Genomic DNA, 22334 nt, shown 5'->3' with positions numbered 1-22334 from the left:
GGGCTCCCCACAGCACCCTTAGCCCCCCCCCATCACCCCCATCACCCCTTTCCGGCCGCGGCGGGACTCGAACCCGCGACTCCAGGAAGGGCGGGGCAGAGGGCGGAAGTGGCGGCAGGATTCAAACGGAGCGCTGGGCCGGAAGTGGCGGTTGGTGCGGCCCGTGGGGGTGAGGGGTCCGGAGGGGCCTGACCCTTTAGGTGGGGAGGGGGGTCACCAGGGGGTCATCGCATCTCCCCCTTTACATGGGGGGGGCTGCGTGGGGTCCCTGTGGGGCGGTTTGGCGCTGGCGGCGCCCCTGGGCTTTGTGGGGTCGCTGTGTGTGTGTGGATGGCGGTGCAGGCCTTGTAGGCCGCGGGTCCCCGCTCACCCCTCGTTCCCCCCCAGGTCCAGGCCCGGTGCCGCTCCCCGATGTTGCCGTCCTGCAGACTGCGGCCACGAGCAACCACGGGCCGAACCGAGAGACCCCCCCGGGCGGGCCGGGCGCTGCTGGGCGAGAGGAGCCTCCGGGTGGCCCCGGTGGGAGCGTGGGTGGAGAGCGGCCCCCGCGAGCAGAGCCCGGCATTCGTGAGTGAGGGACTGTGCCCCACCTGGGTGGGTGAATAGAACCGCACATGGGGCTGTAGGCAGAATGGAACACGCTGTTTGTTCTAATGGGACCCTGAGGGGACGTGGTGCCCCTGTATCCTGCCCTACCTTCTACCCACACTCTTCATTCATTCAGAACCAAATGAAGACCCTTACTGATTCTATACAGAGTTGCTGTTGGTGACTTACTTCTTTACACCACCCACTGTAGCTATAGCTGCATCTCTGTGTTTCTAGCAGCTGATCTCTACCATAGGTGTATAATCAACTAAAATAGAGCAATGTGGTTAGAAAGGGATAACCTGAAATAGATGAAAAATGCTCATCTGTGCAGGCCCACAGAGAGAGCTCCAAAAGGAGCAACCTCCAGGAACAGATCCTTCCCAATGGCAGTCAGCCCTTAAATGCTGGTAATCCAGGTGAGGGGCAGCCAGGCTCCACCCCTTCCACTCACACAGCTGAACTGCCTTCACCTGTGCTCCCAGGGCCGACTCATTGCTCACCTCAGCTGGTCAATCAGAGGTTTAGGCCACGATTCAACACTTCCCATACACATTGGTAACGGAGCTACCAACTACTGATGTTTTGCCCCATATCGGTGCCCTTTATATTGTTTGCTACCTCCCTGTTTGTGCCTAAGGGATGTTTGTGAGCGGAAGTTTTTATTCCAAGTTGCTGATTTAAAATAAATAAATGCTATAGGGTTTGGAGTCAGTCCCTGCTGTACCCCATTAGAAATGCTTAAGAAAATCTTCTCTGGTGCTTATCTCAGGGATTTCTGCTTTGAGGGTTATTATAAGAGGACTAAAAGTGCATTAAATATAGGATGATGAGTTCAGTCCCCTGTAATTAATGTCGAAACGTTACAGAAGCTCCTGTGCTTCTGCGATGATTTATTTCCATATTGTAATTTAAATTCTGAAAGGTTGAGATAATATATGGAAATGAATTGTCTCTGTATTCATGCAACTTCCACTGCCAAACTTTGAGGTGAGCTGGAGCTTTCCTGGCTCTCAGGTTTTGAAGCCAAGTGAGAGCTGCTGCTCCTTGCTGGGGGCTGAGCCCTCGCCGTGTCACAGCACCTCCTGCACATTTGCCACACGTCAGCTGTGCTCGTGCCTCCCCTTTGCCCTTGTGCCTTCAGCTGTGGGCAGGGTTGCGTGAAGTTATTGGAGCTTGTTTAATACACCTGTGTACAGCAGCGGGTCATATTCAAAGGTAAAATGAATGGCTATAATCAGCATTGCTAATGAGATTGCCAGCAGGGAGCGCGGCGAGTTGGAGATGGCATCTTCAGTGCTGTTAGCAGTGCGGAGTTCTGCCCGCCTTCATGCTGTGGTTGTGCCAACAGGGCCCTGCTGCCATTCGTGTTCCTGGCATTGAGGTGTGGGCTGCAGCCGTCCCTGTGATTTGAGGTTGTAAAAGTATGTGGCGGGTGATGGGATGTGAGCCATGCCAGCCCCACAGCCCTGTCTGTCAGCTGCTTACCAGTGATTCCACTTATTGCCCTTCAGTCTTTTCCTCATAGCTGCGTTTGATGTAAGGCAATATAAACCTGAGCGTCTAAATAAATAGCAGTGAATTGCCCTGCAGCAGGTGACAATCTGCCCCTGCAGATCCCTTTTCCAGGATCTTGCCCGGTGACTTATTGATCTGGCAGCCAGGAAATGGAGATGTTTTTTTTTAAAGCCTTGGTAGTGATAACAGCACTGTCTGGAGTTGCTTCAGCTGGGAACTATGAAAACCTGCTTGTTAGGTCATTCATTTTAATGTTTCACTTTGCGTGGTAAAATCATTGTCAGAGCAGTAGCTCTGCCCGTGCTGTGCTCTGCAGTGTCTGATCGCTTCCAGCACTGCTCTTGCAAGGCCCTTAGTGAAAAATGGATACGGGTCATTGTACAGAGCATTAACACGACCTGGGCCAGCCTGATTCTTTGGCTTTGAATATCTGAGCATCCATTTATGGAGCACTGAGCAGGAGTCACTGCATTAGGCTATGCTCTTATTTTTCCTTTCTGTGCCTAGGGTCAAAGGAGGAAGTGTGTGTGCTCTGTAACAGCAGCCTTGCTAGTTAGATTTGATTCTGGCTGGTAGCAATTCAGTAGATGTTGTCCAAGCTGGAACTGTGCATGCTTGAAATAAAATGTTATTATAAAGCTCTCTGGGTGCTGCTTGCCCGGCCTGTAGCTACAGCCTTTGGAGGGGAAGCAGGAATATAGGCTGATATCATCCTGCAATGCTGCAAAAACATGAGAAATCTGCTTTCATCCAGGCTTCAGCATTTCAGGTTGAGGAGGAGCTGAAGGAGCAGCAGAGGAGGAAGGCAATGAGGCTGAGGCACTTCCAGGGAGAGGTGAAGCGGCGGGTGAACCAGCAGATCAGGATGAGAAGAAAGCAGCAGCTGCAGAGGTGCTGGGAAGCGGTGAGCAGCTCCTTCTCTCTGCTTTGCAAAGCAACATGTCCCTCTAAACTGGAGAAGAAACACAATCAACCCCTTGTTAGGGTATTAGTAAGAAAAACAGAAAACTTGTGGCTCCAGCGGGCGCTGTCGCTGCAAGTGGCAAAGCCACAAGTAAGGCAGCCCAACACCTTGGATTGCTGTGATGCTAAGGGGGCACTGAGCCTTCTGTTCCACATGGAAAGGTCACTGGCTCTCTGGGGCAATAGCTAGAGAACAGAGTCCTGCTGACCTCTTAGATCTCCAGTGTTAAAAAATAGCCAGGCTGAGTTGTGAATGGTGCAAGTGTCTCCTGGTTGTGTTAGGGAAAAGCAGCCTGTTTCTGCCAGTCTCTTCCCATAGCAATTCACAAGCAGCACTTCCATGACATAGTCTCATTTCCCTCCAAGAGCTTGTTTTAAATGTTCTTTTGAATATATTATTTGATCCTTTATCCTTTCAAACTCCAGTGATAGTTGCCAGAAACTCACTGTACAGTGAGAAGGGGAAGTACTGAAATACCAACAGTTCTGGACACCCTGAGGGTGTTTGGGCTGCTTCCAGCAATGAGAAGGCACGGTCAAGTGGGTATGTCCTCATATTACTGCCAGAACCACTCGGAGCAGAAAGCTGCCAAACTGCTGGTGTTTGTTTGTGGGGCTTTTGTGTCTTGGTTTTAACCACAGAAGGGTACGATCCTTTAAGCTCAGCACGAGCTTCTGTGGCAGCACATGCCAGCCAGGTGGGAGATGATCACTGAGATTTGCATGTGGCTTTTTACCCTGGCAGGTAGAGAAGGAGAGCAACCTTGCTGTGCAGTGCTTGGGCTCAGTGCTGCACCTGACACCCAAGAAGAACACGTGTGTTTTCCGGAGCCGCCCTGCACCCGCCATCTGCAGCCCCAGTGCCCACGCTGCCCTGGCACAGCAGCAGGAGCCTGGGGTGCCCAGCGAGCCCTTCCAGCAGCAAGCTGCCCAGGTGCGTGGGGCCCTTCCACACTCATCCTTTCCATCCCTGTTCTACACTTTACTTTTTTTTAACAAATAGTGGTGTAACACTCCATAGGACACTTGAACTTGCCCCACTGCTTGTAGATACAGTGAATTTTGGTTAAAACTTGCTGGAAATCCTCAGCTGTGTCCTATTGCTGTGCTGGGATGTCATGTTGGAGAGGAGGCACTAGATGGTGCCACCTCATTGAGCATGTGTCCTGCAGACCAAGTGTGTGGGATCCTGAAATCTTGGTAAAGGTGCTGCAGGGACTGTTGTAAGTGTTTTCAATAGTGATGGTTGTGGTGCATTTGGCACTTTATAATGTGTGTTTTTCTAGGAGCTGGAGTTGGAGCCAATTGGGACACCTTTGCTGTAAATGAATTTATTGGTGCAGCATTCCCGGAAAGCATCTGTTGACCTGTTATTGTGTCTGTCCTGTCCCTCTCACAACAGCTTAGCAAAGCCATGAGACAAGTTCGGCGCAGGCTGGCATCCTGTCAGGCAGTGTCCAAAGGCACAGAGGCCTCAGAGCTCCCCGGCAGCACATGGAGGCTTGGCCAGAGGCAAGATGTGAGACGGGCAGCTGGGCAGGAGGTGAGTTACATGTGAGGCTGTGGGCAGGGCTGGTGCTAACTGTGAACCTGAAGTGTCGGTCAGGGAGATTCTTCAGCAAAACCCGTGGCTTTGTGACCCAGGTGATGATGTGCCGGCCCATGGATGAGCAGGACCCAAGGGTTCTGTTGCATGGACATTTCTACCTTTGTTCTTGCAGCCACCTTTCGGAGAAGGCAGCTGGACAGTGTGGGTGGAAACACCTCTGTTTGCAAGATTAAGGAAAGATAAACTAGGAAGTAAGAATTCAAATAATATTTTAAAGGCTTAGATTGTAATCTGGGGATCTGGGAGGAATGTGGAGATCATCCCACCCCTTGTGTGCTCTTCAGCGAACTTCAGCTGCTCCTGTTGCAGCAGTCTGTTTGGTGCACATGGCAGAGATCTGGAGGACTTTCCTCATTCAAGGCTGGCTTCAGGAAGACCATTGTTGGCATGCATCTCCTTTTCTCAGAGCACTAAGTACATAGGAGACACATAACAAGATTAGTCCCAAGTGCCTGACCTTTTGTGCTGTTGAATTTCATCCTGTTCTGATCACTCGGTATCAGCTTTATGCCACAGCTACTGGCATAACTGTGTCCTGCTTTGTATGCCAAGATTTTTTTTTTAACTGATGTACTTTGCCCATCTGCAAGTCCTGGAAAAGTCGAGCAGCAGCCCAACCTGCTATTTTGTCTCATTACCTCCGCTGGAGCCAGCTTCCTGCCTGCCTTGCACTTCTTCATTCCCGTCTCTTTTCAGGTTCATCAAAGGTGGAGTTCATTTTGGCTGGCTGTTATCTAGAAAATGCCTTTTATATAAGGGCTGGTCTGGCTCTTCCTACTCTGTACTGTTGGATGTCTGTTCAAGAAGGTCAGCTTTGTGAACAAGGGTTGCAGATACACTGTAATTATGGCTCAAGGAACTTGTATCTGTTTCAAACACTACACATTCCTTCTATTTAAGTCCCTGATGATCAGCAAGATGAAGAGATAACATTACTTAGCTGTTAGTGATGGTGTTGCCAGACATGAGTAACACAGTCCCTGCCTGTACAATGCAGGCACTTATAGCAGACAACGGGCTGTGGGATGTGTGGCATGGGACTTGGCTGAAAACTGATGCACAGAAGCATAAAATGGTGTCCCTCCTGGTGTCCTCTGATAGCTGTCCCTCTCCTTGTGTACTGACCCCCATTACTGAAAGCCTGATTTCTCGTTACCTTGATTTCTCTTGTTTTACTTACAGCCTTGGCCTTTGTGGCACTTGTTTTATGTCCCTGTGTGCATGTGCTGTCTCCTACATGATTCTTTTTGTAATCTGACCCATGCTCCATTTCCCCTGTGTTCACATTGATCACAGGCACCAAAACAGCTTGGAGCTGAGTCAGGTTGGTCTCACACTATGCATCGTGGCTCTCCACTCCAGCAGAGTAGCTTGTACTTGTTCAGTTAGCACTGTTTAATAGATCAGCTGCTTTTTCAGTCCTCTTTTCTATTTTTTTTCTTTTTTTTTTTTCCTCTTCCCAGTAAAGATTTGCATTCACTGTGATTATTAAACAAGAAGTCTGTTCCTGAAACCACCCCTGTTCTCTCCCAGGGGTTTCTTTTCGGGTCAGACTCTTTTCAGAGCTCTTGCTGGTCTGTTTCTTGCTGCATGTCTTTCCCAAGCAGATACCTAGATTGCAATAGAGTGAAATTACCTGTCCTGTGTTCCGGGTGACCCTGCTTACCAAGCCTTTCATTGCTTTGCCTTTAGTATTTGTAGGTCTCCAGGTTGATAGCACCCAAATTCTTTCCCCAGCTGATCATTCCCCAGAATTTTTTTTCCTTCAGCAGTTTCATTTCCTTCTGTTTTCAGGGCTACAGCAGCTCAACCATCTTGGGCGATTCCTGGCTTGACCCACATTCCTCCTGTTGATTCACCCTGTGAACACTTCTGTTCTTCCCTTCCCGTCTCTGTTTCTATCCTGCTGAAGGGATAACAAGGGGGAAAAAAAAACACAAAAAAAAATCTGGCTCAGAGCTTCCTTCTGGCATTTTGATTTTTAGTTTGTAGGAAACAATCTGCTGCCTCTCACAATATTTTAATATCCTTTCAGGAGCCTGCCCACTTACCATCTGAACAAGCACAGAACGAGTGTCACTCAAGCAATCTTGCTCACCCTAAATCCTTGCAGTCAGGAAGTGTTGCCTAGAAAGGTCTTTTTCTTTCCATCACCCCACACTTCTGTCCCTCCGTTTCTGCAGTTGGTGAGAATGTAGTCAGGAGCCACCCTGCTAGATTTTCTGGCTCTTGTGCCCTGCAGTGATGTTTGGTTTGAACACACTGCATTGCTCCTTGCCAGATCTCAACTAGCTTCTCAGAGCAGGTGCCCCAAGGTTAAAAGTACCTCTAACCCTTACTCAAGGACATTGCCTTTGCACTGTGCACCCAAAGCAGTCACAATTGGACCTCATGTTTCCTCCTCTTTCCTCCAGGAATCAGTGCTATATGCCCCGCTGCCCACCGAAGGTGAGAGTGAGGAACTTATTCTAGCAGGACATCATGATCTTCCAGCTGAACTGCAAGACCAGATGACAGCTTCACATCAGGCTGAGCAAGGTGATGATTTCTGCATCAAAATGGAATTTAGAAAGGTAAGACGTGAGTCTGGGCCAGTTGGTCTTAAGAAGTGCAAATATTTGGGAGTTATGTTCAGGGAGGGGCAATGAGGCCGCTGTTGTAGTTCCATTTGCACCTTCACACTTGGCAAGCTTGTGCTTACTGCCACCTTTGGTCAACACAGGCCAAAGAGTGTGAAAGCAAGGTGAGATTGGTGGTTTAGAGAAGGTTCTCTGGCATGCACCACACACAAGGTCTCTGTGGAAAGGTGTGTGGGAACTTGGATCTTGATCTGTAGGCACAAGGGCACCATTTTTAAATGCCTGAAGCCTGTTAGCGGGTAAGTGTAATAAGAGCTCCTGTGACTGCTCTTGGAATAGCCGCATCGTTTTGACATTACACTCACCACTTTAATCTCAGCGCTGTGGTTTTATGTGTGCCTGCCTCGTCATGCCAGTTGTCTCTGCTCAGCAGAAATCTGAGACTCACTGTGCAATTGCACTGGGTGCTTAATCAAGCTCCAGGTTTGGGCAGGAGGACCTGCAGCTATCCCACATCCCGCTGCCATGCTGGAAGCAGTGGTGGGATGGGAGAGCTGTGCATGCATCAAACTTGTCAGAAACCTCCTTTAGAAAGGAAAAAATCAAGTTTTTCATCAGAGGAATGAGCTGAGATCACTCATCCTTAGGGGCACCATTAATGTGTATGCTCCCAAGAAGAGAAATAAATGTATTTATCGATGGGTTTTCTGGCAGTTTTACTAGGTATCTGAGGTATGGAAATGTTTTGCCCTTTGGATTACTTGGAGTAGTTAGCAAATACATTATGGCTAAAGCAGCGTGTGCCCAACCTTGTCCGGTGACTGATCCAGCTGCAGTACTGACTTGACAAACACTTTGAGTGGAGTGAAGAAGACAGAGGGTTTTGGGATTCCATCTCTCCTACTCCTTCCATCCTTCCCTGCTCTGTACGGGTCCCTCCTGTGGGATGCCATCCTTCTGAAGTGATCCTGTGTGCAGCTAATGCCAAGTGTGTTACTCTGGAGATCATGCACAGAGAACCCACCTCCAGCCTGGAGGACTTCACTGTGGAAAGATGAATTTTGATGCTGCTCTCTCATGTTATCTTTTAGTTTTCTGATGGATCAGCAAAGGATTTGAGCACACCTGAGTCTCTGCAGAGAACGACCCTTGGTTGTCAAGCTCCCCTTGTCCTGTGGGCTGGCATAGACCAAGAGGAAAGCAAGAAGCAGGTTTGTCTGCTGCAGCTAAGTGCCCATTGTTCTGTATCTGTTTCAGGAGTGCAATGCACTGAAGCTAGGTGATGCTGCTGGCTCAGATAAGAAGCCTCTGGAGCAGCAGTGGTGCGTGAAGCATCTGCTGAGTTTGTCAGTGCTGATGGTTTCTTGAGCAAACCCACCAAGTTCTTTTTTAAGGTCTGCTGTGACCCTATGTGCAAACACTAGTTGCCATTCCCACAGTATCTGGGATCTGAATAATGCAAAAATGTTTTAGGAAGAAAGGTTTGGTTTGTTCTTCCTTGCAAAACAAAGGCTGTGAGGTGCTGTGATTTGTTTTCTGCAGTTATATGGAGAGAGAGGGAGAAGCTGCCAAAAATGCTAAGTAAAAAGAAAGGAAAAATGAACAAAGCTTCAGTTCATCTTGTTTGTGTATGAAGCTGGGAGTATAAAAGGTTCCCTGCATATCAGCATGCAGCAGGAGGGATGGTGGCTTTCAGGCTCGGGCTGCAGCCCTGACGCTTGCAGGAACTTGGCTGTGCTCAGCATGAGCTGCTCCGCTTGGTCAGCACAAGGCAGGGAGTTTCCTCCCTCTTGGCTGGCCCTTTGCTTGAGCAAAGCAGTGCTGTTTAACTCAGTTCAGGAGTGGCTGAAGCTTGCTGGGGTTTGTTTTGCACTGCTAATGGGATCTGGCCTCTTTCTGTAGCGTGCTGAGGGTCTGATTTAATCACCAGGATCAGTCTGTGGCCAACACTTTGACTGATGTTAATGCAGGAGATGCAAAGAGATTGCTTCTCTGAGATTCCTTAAGAAAATAGCTTATTTTTTCCTGCTTCCTTCTGACTTGTTTGTGTGTGTGTGTCAGCTTCTTTGTAGTCTATGGCCTGAAACAAAAAAGGACTTCAAACAAATTGTGTTTTTGTTCATTATGTACATTTTCTAACAAGCTGATCCAGAAATGCAGTTGTGGTTTCCAGAAGTTGTGACAGCAGCTGGGGTTTGTCAGACTGTTCCTTCTGCCCCTTGCTTTGTATCTTCTTGGCTCTGATCCACCCTGAGATAACTGGTTTTGCCGCAGGATCTTCCGTGTGGTTTTTTTCCATCCAGCTTTCTGTCCTTTCAACCTGCCAGTCTCTCCTGTGCCTTTAGATCCAGCTGTGCAAGCCTCTCTGCAGAGAACAGGGTGGACATCCTCAGCCCAAAGCTCTTGATATTGATGAGAAAATCCGTGCCTTGAGCTTGCTGGTGTTGTGGGGCTCAATCATGCTGACTGCTTCCCCTTAAGATGGGAGAGCTTTGCCTGTAAGCTTTAGCCAGCAGCTCCCCTCACCCTTGCTGCAGCTGTGGGTTTAAGCTGAAGCCCAAACACTGAATGTTTGCAGTCCTGCACATGGTGAATTCAATCTGGTGTTGTGCAGTGCTGTTTGTAGCACACTCCTTTAGTGGGATTATGTGGGAACTAGGCCTTTTTCCAGGAGGAAAGAAAGAGTTCAGAGATCTGTCCATATTCACAGGAGGGTCACTCAGAGAGCACTGGTACAAAGCTCTCCAATGCTCCATGGTGCTTTAGTTCTCCTTTCCTCATCTCTCCATCTCTTCCTTCAGTCCTGGGCTATTAATGGACTTCTGGGGATCCTTTGGAGAAAGAGTCAGGTTTCCATCTGATAATCACAAGCTCCAGAAGTCAAGCTGAATGTCTGTAATACATAATATTAGGTGAGTCTGCTTCAGTACATCCTTCTCAAAGCTGCACCTTCATTCCTGCAGCATCAGAACGAGTACCTGAGGTGCAGGCGCCTCTTCATGAGTGCTGAGCGAGAGCAAGTGAAGGAGCAGCAGAGGCAAAAGGAGCGGCAGAAGAGGATTGCTGAGTAAGTACGTGTGGGTGAGCAGCACTCTATCACTTGCCTCTTGCAGCCCAGCCTCCAAGGTAGGGAGGCTTTGTGAAGACTGTCCAAAGCCACATGTGATGGGACCTTTCCTGACTCCTTTGCCACTTCATCAACTTTTAAAAATGACTCAGGAAGTCAGCTGAGAGAAGCCCTGTGATGCAAGTATCTCCTTGCTGTTTTGGTGCTCAAACCATTGACTCTGGGGTGGGTTTCATTCACCTGAAGCAGGAACAGAGACCCTTGGGCTGTGCTGAGTCCTTTGGAGGTACTCAGTGCTTCTCTGTTCAGTTTCTGAGTCCCCATACAGCTCTGGGGGGGAGCTGGGAGCTGATGTGTCAGGTTTGGAGAGATGCTGCATAATCACAACACAGCTCCCTGGGACATTGACACCCAGACCACATGCTACTGCCACAATCAGAAACATTGGAGTGAGATTACATTGTTCTTAAGCCAATCTGGAATTTTATATCAGACCCTTCACCCTCACAGCTATAAATCTATATGGCATAATAAAAACTTTTTTTTAGCATTCGGTCCAAGAACAGAAAACTCAGTATCTACATGGAAATCTCCCTGTGTTTTGGTGGCTGGGTCACCTTTCCCTTTTAGGGAGGTCCTTAAGGAGAAGCTCTGCAGATTCATACCAAGAGAAGAAAGATGCTGTGTATTTTTGTCTTTGACTTGGTCTGGCATAAAATAACACATCTCCACGATCCCCTTGTGCTCTGACACTGCTTCTTGTGGGACCAGGCTTTGAGGGCAAGATTTGGCCATTCCATTCAATTTAAGCACAGCTTCAAAAAAGGAGTGTAGCCCAGCTGCCACCTGCAGCCAGTTGCCATCAATCCAAGGGGGCCACCAGCAGGCAGCATAAATGCTACAGCCCTTAATGACAAGGTCAGCCTGCTGCGTGTCCTGGAGCATGAAGTCCTGATGGTTTTTTTTTTGTGTGGTCATTTTTTAGACAGAAATTGCACAGAAATGTTTCTCCAACCGCATCCCTGAAACTTCAATAGGTGCTCAGAGCTTTTCCAAGTGCTGGTTAGGCACCAGGGACCTCCTGGTTAGTGATGGGTCGTCTTTTGGTTTTTTCCCCCTCTTTTTTCTTTCTTTTTTTCCCCTTGTTGCAGGAGCTCTGCTGGCCCTGCAAACTGCTCAGCTCATGAGTGAGAAAGAGCTGTTTTTACAATTACTTTTGTAATGCTAAGCTGGCCTTGGCCTTAGTTTCTATAGCAGAAGATTTATGGCAGTGTAGTTAAGGCACTATTACCACTTCATAAAAAAGAGTTTATAACTTGACGAGAAGTTTGGCTTCAGTACTTTCCTTCTCAGCATTCATATTTGACCCAACAAATAGAGTGACATCCAAAATGTCCCGTTCGATTATGCTTCCTTCCCCTGGCTGCTCCCCAGCGTTGATATTCAGAATGCCTTTTGGCAGCAATCACTGTGTAACATTTGATAGCATTTGGTACTCATCAGCAGGAATAAAATGGCACATGCTTTGGTTTAGAGTCTTTGTGTTTTGTAATTGCCACTTTCAAGGGAATGTGCTTTGCATTTTTTAAGTTTTACAGTCCAGATTCCACGGAAGGGGTTGTGGTGCCATGTAGGTGCAAGGGAGAGTGAGGCAATGGAGAAAGGTTTAGTTAAAAAAGGAAAAATAAATGAACTTCACGAAGCCAGTTTAGAGCAGGTGTGGGATCTTTGGAGTTTTTCTGTTGTGTTTCTGCAGTTTTGTTTTCCTTGTCATTGACTCCTTGCAAGGACAGCTTACAGCATGCTCCAAACTGCCCAGTTTGATGAAACCAGAAATGGGGAGGCTGAGCAAGTGTATCCAGGAACTGCTGCCCACTGGGTGGGTGTAAGGGACCTCAGGCACCATTCTTAGTTTCTTAAGGGTGGAAGAACATCTCAGGAGGCTTCTTAAGAGCACTGCAGTTGGCTCTTGGAGAATGGGAGCTTGTGTCAGTGTGGGTACCCACGATTCAGCCCCTGTCTGCATGTGGAGGTTGTGTTGGGAATTTTCTTCCCTCTCTGAGGTCAGTGAAAGCTCTCTGTGCCTGCAGGATTAAGAGCAAGAAGGAGAACCAGCGCCAGGTGGAGGAGCAGAGGATGCAGGAGGTGGCTAAGCAGCAAAAAACCTTCCTGGGGGAAGGTGTCTGTGAAGTTCTGGCCCAGCTTGAACTGGAGGAGAGGAGGCTAAAGAAAGTCAAGCAAAAAGAGCAGCGAAATAAGGAGTACACAAGGTGAGCTGGCAGCAGCTGGGCCTCTGCTCCTTGTGCTGAGCCTGAGTTGACTGCTTTGTGCCTTGTAGGTATGTAGAAGCTTTAAGAGCTGAGGTGAAGGAGAAGATGAAGCTATACAACATTGACTTGCCACCCCTGTGCTCCTGCAGCTCTGACTTCTGGGAGTCTCATCCCGATACCTGTGCCAACAACTGCATCTTCTACAAAAACCACAAAGGTAGGAGCTCCTGCATCTCGGGAGGGGATGACACAGACCCGAAAAACCAACAGGTTTTTTTGTTGCATTGAAAGCCTGAAGCTTTTAATTAGCGAAATGCTCATCTTGTAACACTGCTGCTTGCTCCTCTCCCTCCCAGCCTACAGCCACGCACTACGGTCTGTCATCTCATCCTGTGACCTGGTGGATGGAAGGCCGAAGCTGCTCCTCCACCACCTCGCTGCTCTCTTCACCTGCCCTGCAAAGCTGTGAGGAGGGCAGCGATGGTGGTGCCGCAGTGTCTCAGTGCCAGAGCTGCACTATACTGATGCATCGTGCTGCAGTTTGTGCTCAGGTCTGAATTGCACATCTTGGACTAGGTGCAGTTGCCTATTGCACGGGGCAAGGGCAAGTGTGAAGGAGCAGATTGCTCTGTGGCCTTGGTTAGAGACAAGCACTTGGATTTTAGAATTCAACTTCAGAATAAACTGCAGCACAGATGATGCTCTTTGGTCTCATTTGCGGTGAGAAATCAGCAGAAAGGAGGTGCTGGGGGTTGAATGTCATGTTGCCTCATGCATCACTGAAGCCCTGCTGCAGGGGCTGCTTGCAGAGGGTTTTGTGACTTTCTCACTCATGGGGTGCTGTGTCACCCATATGGCTGCTCCTCTTGCTTTGCTGGTGCCCTGAGCATCCCTGAACTGAAACTCTGTGCAGCCAACCCTGTCAAAGCTTCATTTTCTCCCTCCATCTCAATGGGATGCCATGGCCAAGCCACCTCCTGCCCCCTCTCCACAGTTAACCCAGACAGGAAGGGCAGGCGCCCAGGCATGCAGCCCCACTGCTGCTGCTGACCCCGAACCACGGCCGGAGGTGGCTCAGCACATTGGTGCCAGCACTACTCATTAACTGGGATTTGCGTCATGGGAAGGTGCTGGAGACAACCCGCAAGGGTCGCTCACCTCGGCCACCCCACAGAGATCAGGGTTGGGATCAGCATCATCTTGTGCCCTGGGGATGGAGGGAGGCAGAGGGACCCCAATTTCTATCCATCCCATGGACCGTAGGCAACATCGAGGCTGAGCTCGAAGGGATGGAAGTTGCCCAGAGCCATAATCAAAGTCATCCCCGTGTGTGCCTTGGCTGATGCTGAGAGCCCAGCTCACACTCGCAGTCACTGACAGCGGGACTGACAGTGACGGTGTCAAAATCCACGTCCATCAGCCTCATTCCGCCCAGCGCTTCTCAGCCGGGCTGGGCGCGGGGCTGCCCCGCTCTCGGCACTTCCCCGTGCGCTGGGGGGGGGGAGGACTCAGCTCCGGGGGCTCCTCCCGTGTGCGCCGAGCAGCGCAGCGCTGCGCTCTGCTTCCTCCCTGCGTTCTCCTTTTCTTCCTCCTCTGTTTGTTTTCTTTCCACTTTTTCCCCCTTTTATATTTTTATCTGATTTTTTTTTGTCTTTTTTCCATTCATTTTCCTTTCCACTTCCTCATCTTATTTGATTTCTCATTCTTTTTTATAGTTCTTTTTTTCTTGTAGTCTTTTTTTCTATTTTTCTGTTTTATTTCGTGTCCTTTTTTCCCTTTTCCTATAATTATCTTTTGTTCTTTTTATTTATTTCATTATTTCCTTTTTTCCTCCTTATTTTTCTCAGATTTCCCTTTATTTCCCGTTATTCCCATTTCTGTGGCTGTGGCTTTTTTCTCTCTTTCCCGTTCTTTATTCCCACGTGTTTTTCCTGTTTTCCTTTTATTTCTCTTCCCCCACACGCACTTTTTCTTTCTTATTTTCACTTCCCACCACCCGTTGTCCTTTCCTCCCTTTCCCCCCCATTCCCCCGCTCCCATCCCTCACTCCGTGTCCGTCCCGGGGCGGGCGGTTCGGGTCTCGGGGGCGGTCCCGGGGCGGTGCCGGGCGGGGAGCGGCGGCCCCCGGGGCAGTAAAGGGCCGGGATCGGGGCCCGGGCACGGCCCCGCCGCTCGCCATGAGGGCAGCGCTCGCCCCCGGCGTCCGCCTGCTGCGCGCCGTGCCCCGGGACAGCCGGTGAGCGGGGACCCTGCGGGGCCGCGGGGTGGGACGCGGGGGGACGCGGGGAGCACCCGGCTGGGGATGTGCCGGGCTGGGGATGTGCCGGGCTGGGGATGTGCCGGGCTGGGGATGTGCCGGGCTGGGGATGTGCCGGGCTGGGGATGTGCCGGACTGGGGATGTGCAGGGACAGGGACACACAGGGATGGGGATGTGTGGGGACAGGGGTGTGCAAGGATGGGGACATGCCGGGATGGGGACGTGGCCGTGGGGCCCCACGAGCCTCGCGCTGCACGTGGCAGGATGGAGCTGCCACCTTCACACCACGCTCCTGCTTGTGTTGTCCCCACGGGCTTCGTGCCTCCTCCAGCCCTCGGGAAACGGGGAACCCCGGGCTGGGTGGGCAGAGGGGCCGGTGGCTTTTGGGCACTGGGAGAAATGCTTCTGGATGCCCCGAGGCTCAGCCTGGCCGTGCTGCCCTGTGCAATAGACGCGTGGTGCTGCGGGAGACCCCGGGTGCCCCTGGGAGCGCTCAGGGATGCAGGGCTCCCTGTGGGGACACACAGTCCCAGGTTCAGGCATCCCGTCCGTCCTGTCCTGCGGGGTGAGCTGCCCAGGCTGCCCTGTGTTAATTGAGCAGATGCGGCTGCAGCCGTTGCCAAACACCGCTGTGGTCGCCTGCTTCCCTCTGCCTGCCCTACGCTCTGTCATCTTTTCCATCCCCCAGCTCAGCCCTTGGGCTCAGGACGCACGTGGGACGTTTCTGTTCCCCTTTCTGACTCGCAGTGCCCTGCAGTGCTCAGCAGTGATTTTATTACTGAATTATTTATTTGGAGTGAGAAAACAGTGATTTCTACACCATGTTGGGGCCCCATCTATCCCCAACCCCCAAAACAGCGCCGTGCCCTGGCCCTGTGGGGCCCCTGGGTGTTCTGACACTTACCCACACTGTGGGAAGAAGTGAAACTGTGCCGACTCAAGCTTTTCTAAGATGGCTTTCCATTGTTTTTGTTGGGTTTGGTTCTCTTTTTTTTTAACTGAATGCAGAGTCCCGCTCTGTGGGTCGGGACCTTCCCGGTGCTGCCCTTCAGCTCTGCTCAGAGCAGCATCCTCTGGAGATGCCTCTCCCCATTTTTCTCCCCCCTTCCCATTTCCCAGCTTGGTTTTGCTGAGCACCGGCAGCACTGGGACTCAGCCACACTTCCACCCATGGTCCTGTGTGACACGGGGCTGCCGGGCCAGAGAAACACCAGCCCCAGCCCAGGCAATCACTGTTAGCAATAACCCTACTGTTATCTTTATTCCCAATTACAATCCCAACCTCGGGGCACTGCACTGCCCAGGGAGATGCCCATCTGGAGCTGACCCATCTAATGGGAATTCCCCCACCATCCTCATAGGAACCGCAGATATTCTGGGGGAGAACTGCGAGAGAATGGCCCCACTTTTGCCCTTTTTTGTGCTTTTCAAAGGAGATGCCCAGTTCTCCATCTCAGGCTAAGAGCAACATGCATATACCCAGATATTGCAACAGCTCCCTGCAAGGATCCATCCTGTATCCTGGTGACTCATCTCATGTTGAATGGAATGTTTTGAGGTGGTAACTGGGTTTTGCTCAGTTCTCTGTCCCTGACTCCCCTCTCCCATAGGTACCGTGGACTGACGCTGGTGCTGACCTTCCTCTCCTACACCAGCTACCACCTCTCCCGAAAACCCATCAGCATCGTCAAGGTGAGCTGCACTGCACCCCATGTCCACACACAGCCTGGGAGGATCCACAGGGACCTCCCCAGGCTGATCTCATCCCATTTGCTCTGTGCTCCCCCCAGAGCCAGCTGCACCTCAACTGCTCGGCGCTGGGCTCCAACCCACACAACGACTCCAACAGCACCACGTGGTGCAGCTGGGCGCCCTTCGGTAAGGCTGCTACCACAGAATCCCCAATGCACCCAGATCTCAGCTCTGCCCCTGGAGGTGGTTTCAGTCATTAATGGGTTAAGATGGGCAGGCAGGGGACCAGCACTCATTAGGCTGGAGGTGATTAAGTGGTGCAGGATTGTGCCCTGTGCCCCAGACCAAAGGACAGCGGATGTTGAAATCAGGGCAGGGTGGGATAGTTCTCAGCTCCCAGCCCTACAGCCCGACCCCAGGAGGATGTGTGGGGTGGGATGGGGATGGGGATGGGGATGGGGATGGGGATGCAGCTCTGACGCCTCCTGCCTGGCTGTGCTCTAATGGACAAAGGTGGCTGCCTTCTCCAGATCAGGACAACTACAAGGAGCTTTTCGGCGCTCTGGACAATGCCTTCCTCGTGGCATACGCCATTGGGATGTTCATCAGGTACAGGGGCTGTGCTCAGTTCCCCCAGCCCAGCCCCACGTCCCCCATCTGGCACCACTCCTCTGTTCCCCATGTTCTCTCCACAGTGGCATTTTTGGGGAGCGGCTGCCCCTGCGGTACTACCTGTCGGGGGGCATGTTGCTGAGCGGGATCTTCACAGCACTCTTTGGCTTTGGCTACTTCTGGAATATCCACGTGCTGTGGTACTTCATCATTGTGCAGGTGCGGCCCGACCTCGTCCCAATTTTGGCATCCCCTCCCTGCTGAGCGTGGGCGCCGATACGGCCCGCCCAGTTTGGCAGGCGCTCCCAGGTCACGCTCTGGGATTGCTGCCCTGCTTCCTCCTGCTCAGAAAAGTGCCCACATTTGGGTGTTTGCTCTCTCCCTGCCAGGTGTGCAATGGACTGGCACAGACGACCGGCTGGCCCTCGGTTGTGGCATGTGTTGGGAACTGGTTTGGGAAGGGAAAGTGAGTGCGTGTCCCCATCCCTGTGTCTCCTGCTCACAGCCAATGCTCACCCCACCATCCATCCCCACAGGAGGGGTCTGATCATGGGCATCTGGAACTCACACACCTCCGTGGGCAATATCCTGGGCTCTCTCATTGCGGGCGCCTGGGTGTCCTCTCAGTGGGGCTTGTCCTTCATCGTGCCTGGCATAATCATTGCTGTCGTGGGCATCGTCTGCTTCTTCTTCCTTGTGGAACGTGAGTGGTGCTGTGAATACCCAGCACAGATTTTCTCTTTGCTCATCTCCAGGTGGTTTTGGTGACCCCAAAAGGCAATTTCCCATTGGAGGCAATCAGGGATGCGTCCTTGGTGCTGGGAGCAGACCAGGCACCACAGGGATGCTCAGCTTCCCTTGGGGTCGCACCCTGGCCTCCCTGATGCCATTGGCTCCTTTTGGAGGCCTTGTGGGTTGTTGTGGGGCTGTTTCACTGCCAGGGACGTGGCACCTGCAAGGCAGTGCTCCTAGGGGTGTCCTTTCCTCCCACAGACCCCGAGGACGTCGGCTGCAGCCCACCCCTGCAACACGTGAGTTCCATCATCATGCCCTCTGTGGGTGGGTGGGGAGCAGCCACACGGTGCCAGGGATCAACTTGTTTGTAAATGCTCTGGTGCTGTCAGAAATCTGAATGATGCCTGACTGTTGGGATGCTCACCACGTTGGTGCAGGCATCCTATGGGCCAGTTCTCAACCCAAGTCGTCACATCCCAGCTGCAAACCTTATGGATCAGCCCCACATTTGCTTGCTTTTAGGATACATCAGATGAGAAAGACCCCGAAGGGGTGACCTCCGAGGACCGCAGCACCACTGACCCCAAAGAGCTGAATGAGGAGCTTGAAGCCATCAGCTTCCTTGGGGCGCTCCGGATCCCTGTGAGTCCCTTCCTCCATGTCCCCCTGGCAATAAAATCAGTGGGAAAACGCTCTCCTGATGCCATCTTCTCTCCTCACAGGGTGTGGTGGAGTTCTCCCTCTGCCTACTCTTTGCCAAGCTGGTGAGCTACACCTTCCTCTACTGGCTGCCCCTCTACATCGTGAATGTCGGTGAGCTTTTGGAGATGGCAGAGCAGAGTGGGGTAGATTCAGCCCCTCCTCACCTTGGTCCTCACCCCACTCTTCTTCTTTCAGCTCATTTTGGTGCCAAGGAAGCTGGAGACCTGTCCACCCTCTTTGACGTTGGCGGTATTTTAGGTTTGTGGTGTCCCCAGGTGCAGGGTTGTATCAATCCTTGGGTACAATCCTGGGTCTCTCACTCAGGCTTACTTTTCCCTTAGAGAAAATATCTTCTGGAGTGCAGAGTTGAATGTGGGTGTAGGGAAACCATGCAGAGGGAGGCAGACAGCTGATGGATAAATGACAGCCCTTCTCTGAGGCAAAGATATTGGATATTTAGCCTTTAAGACATTTAACTTGTGATTCCTTTATTGCAGGGGGGATCTTTGCTGGCCTCATCTCTGACTACACTGGTGGCCGGGCCACCACGTGCTGCGTGATGCTGGTGGTGGCTGCTCCCATGGTAAAAAAAGAAAGAAAGGGATCTTCGTGTTTCATCCCACACTGTCTTGAAGCCTGAGCAATACGTCAGCAAAGCCCTGGGGTCTCACTGAGCCAGTCCAGCTTTCATCCCTTTGCTTTGCACCCTGAAAGCTGAGAGCCCAAGCACCTGCATGCAGCTCACTTGGCTTTGTTGCCATAACATGCAGCTCATTAGCAGCAATCCAATCCATGCTGACTTGAGCTTCATGTTCAATGCAGTGATGCTTTGGCTCCCCAGGGGGCTCCCATCCCACACCCAGGGTGCTGATGCTGTGAAATTGCTCAGGAAAGTGGGATACTGAGGATGGGTTTGTGCTGTGTCTCTCTTCCAGCTGTTCCTGTACAACCACGTTGGGCAGAATGGCATTGGCACATCTATAGGTAGGGAGCAACTGGGTGCAGTGATTCCAACACTGATGGGCGGCAGGAAAAGTTCCACTTGCTCTCCTGGTTTCATTTCTCCCCTCAAGCTGGGGCTCAGGGCGCCCTCCTGGCTTTATTTTGGGATCTGGGGAAGGAGACTGTGGGTGGCTGCTCACTACCAAACCAGTTGGGGAAAGCATGAGCTGCTGAGTGCCATGCACACAGCAGGACTCACTGGGACGATGCATTCAGCTTCAGCCTCTCCCCACATCCTGGATCCGTGCTGACCCAGGCCACCTTTTCCCTTGCAGCAATGCTGATCGTCTGCGGTGCGCTGGTGAACGGCCCGTACGCACTCATCACCACGGCAGTGTCAGCAGACCTGGTGAGAGTCATGGGGCTGTGTGCATTTTTAGCTTGTTCCAGCTCCTGTCCAGAAAAGCAGCATGGTCACACTGTGTGCTTTTTTCCTACTGCTTCCTCAGTTCCTCAGCTGTGTGACTCCTCTTGCTGTCCCCATGTATCTCCCCTAAGCATACACCTACCGGAACAATTTGCTCATGAATCACACACGAATGCCACATCCCTGCATGTGCTCAGTCTTCCCATTCGACACATGGAAATTGCCAGCATGTGCAGTGCTGAGGCTGTTCTTCCTCTTCTCTCCCCACAGGGAACCCATGAGTCCCTCAAAGGAAACGCGAAAGCCCTGTCCACTGTCACGGCCATCATTGATGGCACGGGATCTGTAGGTCCGTGCAGATGGGGGCTGCTGGATGTTCTCCCGGTGCTGTGGGGCTGGGAGGCCTCGCTCCCCTTTTCCCATGTCCTAACACCCCTCGTGTTCCTGCAGGTGCTGCTCTGGGGCCCCTGCTGGCAGGGCTTATCTCCCCCACGGGCTGGAATAACGTGTTCTACATGCTGATAGCAGCTGACGTCTTGGCTTGCCTGGTAGGTGCCTCCACGGAGGATCCACAGCCCAAAGGCTCAGCCCCACAAACAGGGTTTTCCTGGGTAAACCCCCAAAATGCATCTCCCAGCAATGACAAAGCTCCCACCTTTCCTCTTGCAGCTCCTTGCTCGTGTGGTGGTCAAAGAAGTTCGTGCGTGGTACGGCTGCATGGCAAGGAAGAGAGGGTATGTCCAGCACAGCGTGGGGATGTTTGTGGGCATGGCCGAGGGATCACAGTGCTGAGCACCATCCTTGTGTCTTATAGTTCTAGTGTGCAGCTCACAGAGTCAGTGCTGGATGGGAAGTAGCTCGGTGTGAGTACCTCTGGCTGCACCCGCTTCAGTACCAGCACTGAATGCAAACACTGATTGGCCCCAATGCTTGGCAGGGTCACCAGCAGCCACACTGCAGCTGGAGGTGTCCCTGCTCGCTGCAGGGACTTGGACCTGATGGCCCTTAAGGGCCCCTTCTAACTCAAACCATTCTGTGGTTGCAAATAATTCCACAGCCAATCCAAAGGATCCAAGCCCAGCAAGCAGGGCACTCAGGCAGGCACGCAGCACACCCCCATCTCCAATGCTTAGGGACACAAAGCACTGATTAACCCCAAGCAGCCAAATGTGGAGGCTGCCCACCTGTGCTAATGAGCAGATCACGCGGGTTATCTAATCAACCCATGGCCAGATTGCTGTGGGGAGGGTGCACCTAAATCACCTCCAAATCAGCACCGTCCCAGCCCCGTGCTGAGCCGTGCTGTGCGGCCCAACACCAGCTCCTCCATTTGTGCCCGCAGGTGAGGAGCAGCATTGTCCGCATGGCGGTAAGTGCGGCTGGTGCTGCGCTGGTGGTGGTGCAGGGAGGCAGCTCACTGTCCCCACTGCTGCTTCTGTGCTGCTGCACCAGCTGCGTGCAGCTCCTCTAGGGATGCTGTGGGGCTCTGGGGCCATTCCTGCTCTGCTGGAGCTGCGGTGCTGGATTCTCCCCTCACACTTTGCTCTCCATGTGGCCGGAGCCCAGGAGCTGCTTTTCCATCCCCGTTCCCGCAGCTCAGCCCTCACTCTGTCCCCGCAGGTTCCAGCAGTTCTGATGTGCCCTCGTCAGCCGTCCCGCGCTGCCCAAGGGTGAAGAGATGTGGCCGTTGTGCCGCCATGTCACTGTGCCGCCATGTCACTGTGCCGCCATGTTACCGTGCCGCCATGTCACCATGCCACCACACCAGCCCCGGGCAGGTCCCGCCATTTTGTCTCAGTGGGAGGAGGAGGCCAGGAGCCAGCGGACAGTTTTTGGGCCAGTTTTGTGCTGTTTTATTAATAAAAAGGTGCAAAGCCTGCGCTGCCCACATCTGCCTGGGTGCTGCGAGCCCCCCTGGTTGTGGGCTCACCCTGTCCTGCCCTCCCATGTACGGCTGCTCCTGGAGCCGTAGTGCAGATGCTGCTGCTCCTCAACTCTCCATTCGCCCCATTTTCCCCCACTGTGCCACTCAAAACTGGAGGCAGGTCCTGATGGGCAGACCAGCATGTGTGCTCTCCTCGCTCCAGTGCAGGGGGCTGATGGTCTTCATTAGCCATCTCCTAATTAGAAGAGTGGAGCAGGAGGGCACCTAATTAGCACGGGGCCAGCTGTGAGGCCAGCTGTGCGCTCAGGGGGCTCAGTATGAGGGGTGCTGTGGATTGGGGCGCCTGGATCCTGGCCCAAGGAGAACACGTCTGGGCCCCATGTTTTATTATGTGCTGATTTCATCACCGGAGAGGAAAATGGGAGAAAAGAAGGAAAAAAAAGGCCCTGTGGGGCAGTGGAGCAGCACTCAGTGCGTCCATGTGCAG

General features: G+C 52.1%; 2 protein-coding genes across 4 annotated transcripts; both read left to right on the top strand.

The window, feature by feature from the left end:
- Positions 1 to 99: 99 nt before the first annotated feature.
- On the top strand, positions 100 to 13293 carry CCDC15 (coiled-coil domain containing 15). Its single transcript, XM_032449074.1, has 11 exons — positions 100 to 169; positions 388 to 594; positions 2861 to 3010; positions 3815 to 4003; positions 4472 to 4612; positions 7093 to 7251; positions 8349 to 8468; positions 10221 to 10324; positions 12415 to 12594; positions 12663 to 12811; positions 12951 to 13293. Exons 2-11 carry the CDS (start codon positions 412 to 414, stop codon positions 13061 to 13063), a joined length of 1488 nt encoding a protein of 495 aa, XP_032304965.1. The 5' UTR covers positions 100 to 169; positions 388 to 411; the 3' UTR covers positions 13064 to 13293.
- A 1426-nt stretch (positions 13294 to 14719) lies between these two features.
- Positions 14720 to 21842, top strand: SLC37A2 (solute carrier family 37 member 2). 3 transcript variants are annotated; one of them, XM_015884101.2, is made up of 20 exons: positions 14721 to 14830; positions 16463 to 16544; positions 16643 to 16730; positions 17075 to 17153; positions 17240 to 17375; positions 17546 to 17622; positions 17693 to 17859; positions 18150 to 18187; positions 18414 to 18533; positions 18614 to 18704; positions 18789 to 18851; positions 19091 to 19176; positions 19529 to 19577; positions 19871 to 19944; positions 20233 to 20311; positions 20413 to 20510; positions 20632 to 20696; positions 20777 to 20825; positions 21305 to 21331; positions 21583 to 21842. In XM_015884101.2, exons 1-18 carry the CDS (start codon positions 14772 to 14774, stop codon positions 20817 to 20819), a joined length of 1494 nt encoding a protein of 497 aa, XP_015739587.1. In that variant the 5' UTR covers positions 14721 to 14771; the 3' UTR covers positions 20820 to 20825; positions 21305 to 21331; positions 21583 to 21842. The 3 variants fall into 3 exon arrangements, with proteins under 3 accessions (XP_015739588.1, XP_015739587.1, XP_015739586.1); XM_015884100.2 differs by lacking the exon at positions 21305 to 21331; XM_015884102.2 differs by lacking the exons at positions 20777 to 20825; positions 21305 to 21331 and having other exon boundaries at positions 14720 to 14830.
- Positions 21843 to 22334: the final 492 nt, after the last annotated feature.

Source organism: Coturnix japonica, chromosome 24 (assembly GCF_001577835.2).
Source record: "Coturnix japonica isolate 7356 chromosome 24, Coturnix japonica 2.1, whole genome shotgun sequence".
Taxonomy (NCBI): Eukaryota; Metazoa; Chordata; class Aves; order Galliformes; family Phasianidae; genus Coturnix; species Coturnix japonica.
This window is presented reverse-complemented; position numbering and strand designations above follow the sequence as displayed.

What these genes read in the sequence shown, in the direction of transcription:
- CCDC15 (XM_032449074.1), top strand. Translation starts at nt 412, where the DNA reads ATGTTGCCGTCCTGCAGACTGCGGCCACGAGCAACCACGGGCCGAACC. An exon ending in TCAAAATGGAATTTAGAAAG is followed by an intron (nt 7,252 to 8,348) that starts GTAAGACGTGAG and finishes GTTATCTTTTAG; the next exon opens with TTTTCTGATGGATCAGCAAA. An exon ending in CGGCAGAAGAGGATTGCTGA is followed by an intron (nt 10,325 to 12,414) that starts GTAAGTACGTGT and finishes CTGTGCCTGCAG; the next exon opens with GATTAAGAGCAAGAAGGAGA.
- SLC37A2 (XM_015884100.2), top strand. Translation starts at nt 14,772, where the DNA reads ATGAGGGCAGCGCTCGCCCCCGGCGTCCGCCTGCTGCGCGCCGTGCCC. An exon ending in TGACGTTGGCGGTATTTTAG is followed by an intron (nt 18,852 to 19,090) that starts GTTTGTGGTGTC and finishes CCTTTATTGCAG; the next exon opens with GGGGGATCTTTGCTGGCCTC. An exon ending in TGGTGGTGGCTGCTCCCATG is followed by an intron (nt 19,177 to 19,528) that starts GTAAAAAAAGAA and finishes TCTCTCTTCCAG; the next exon opens with CTGTTCCTGTACAACCACGT.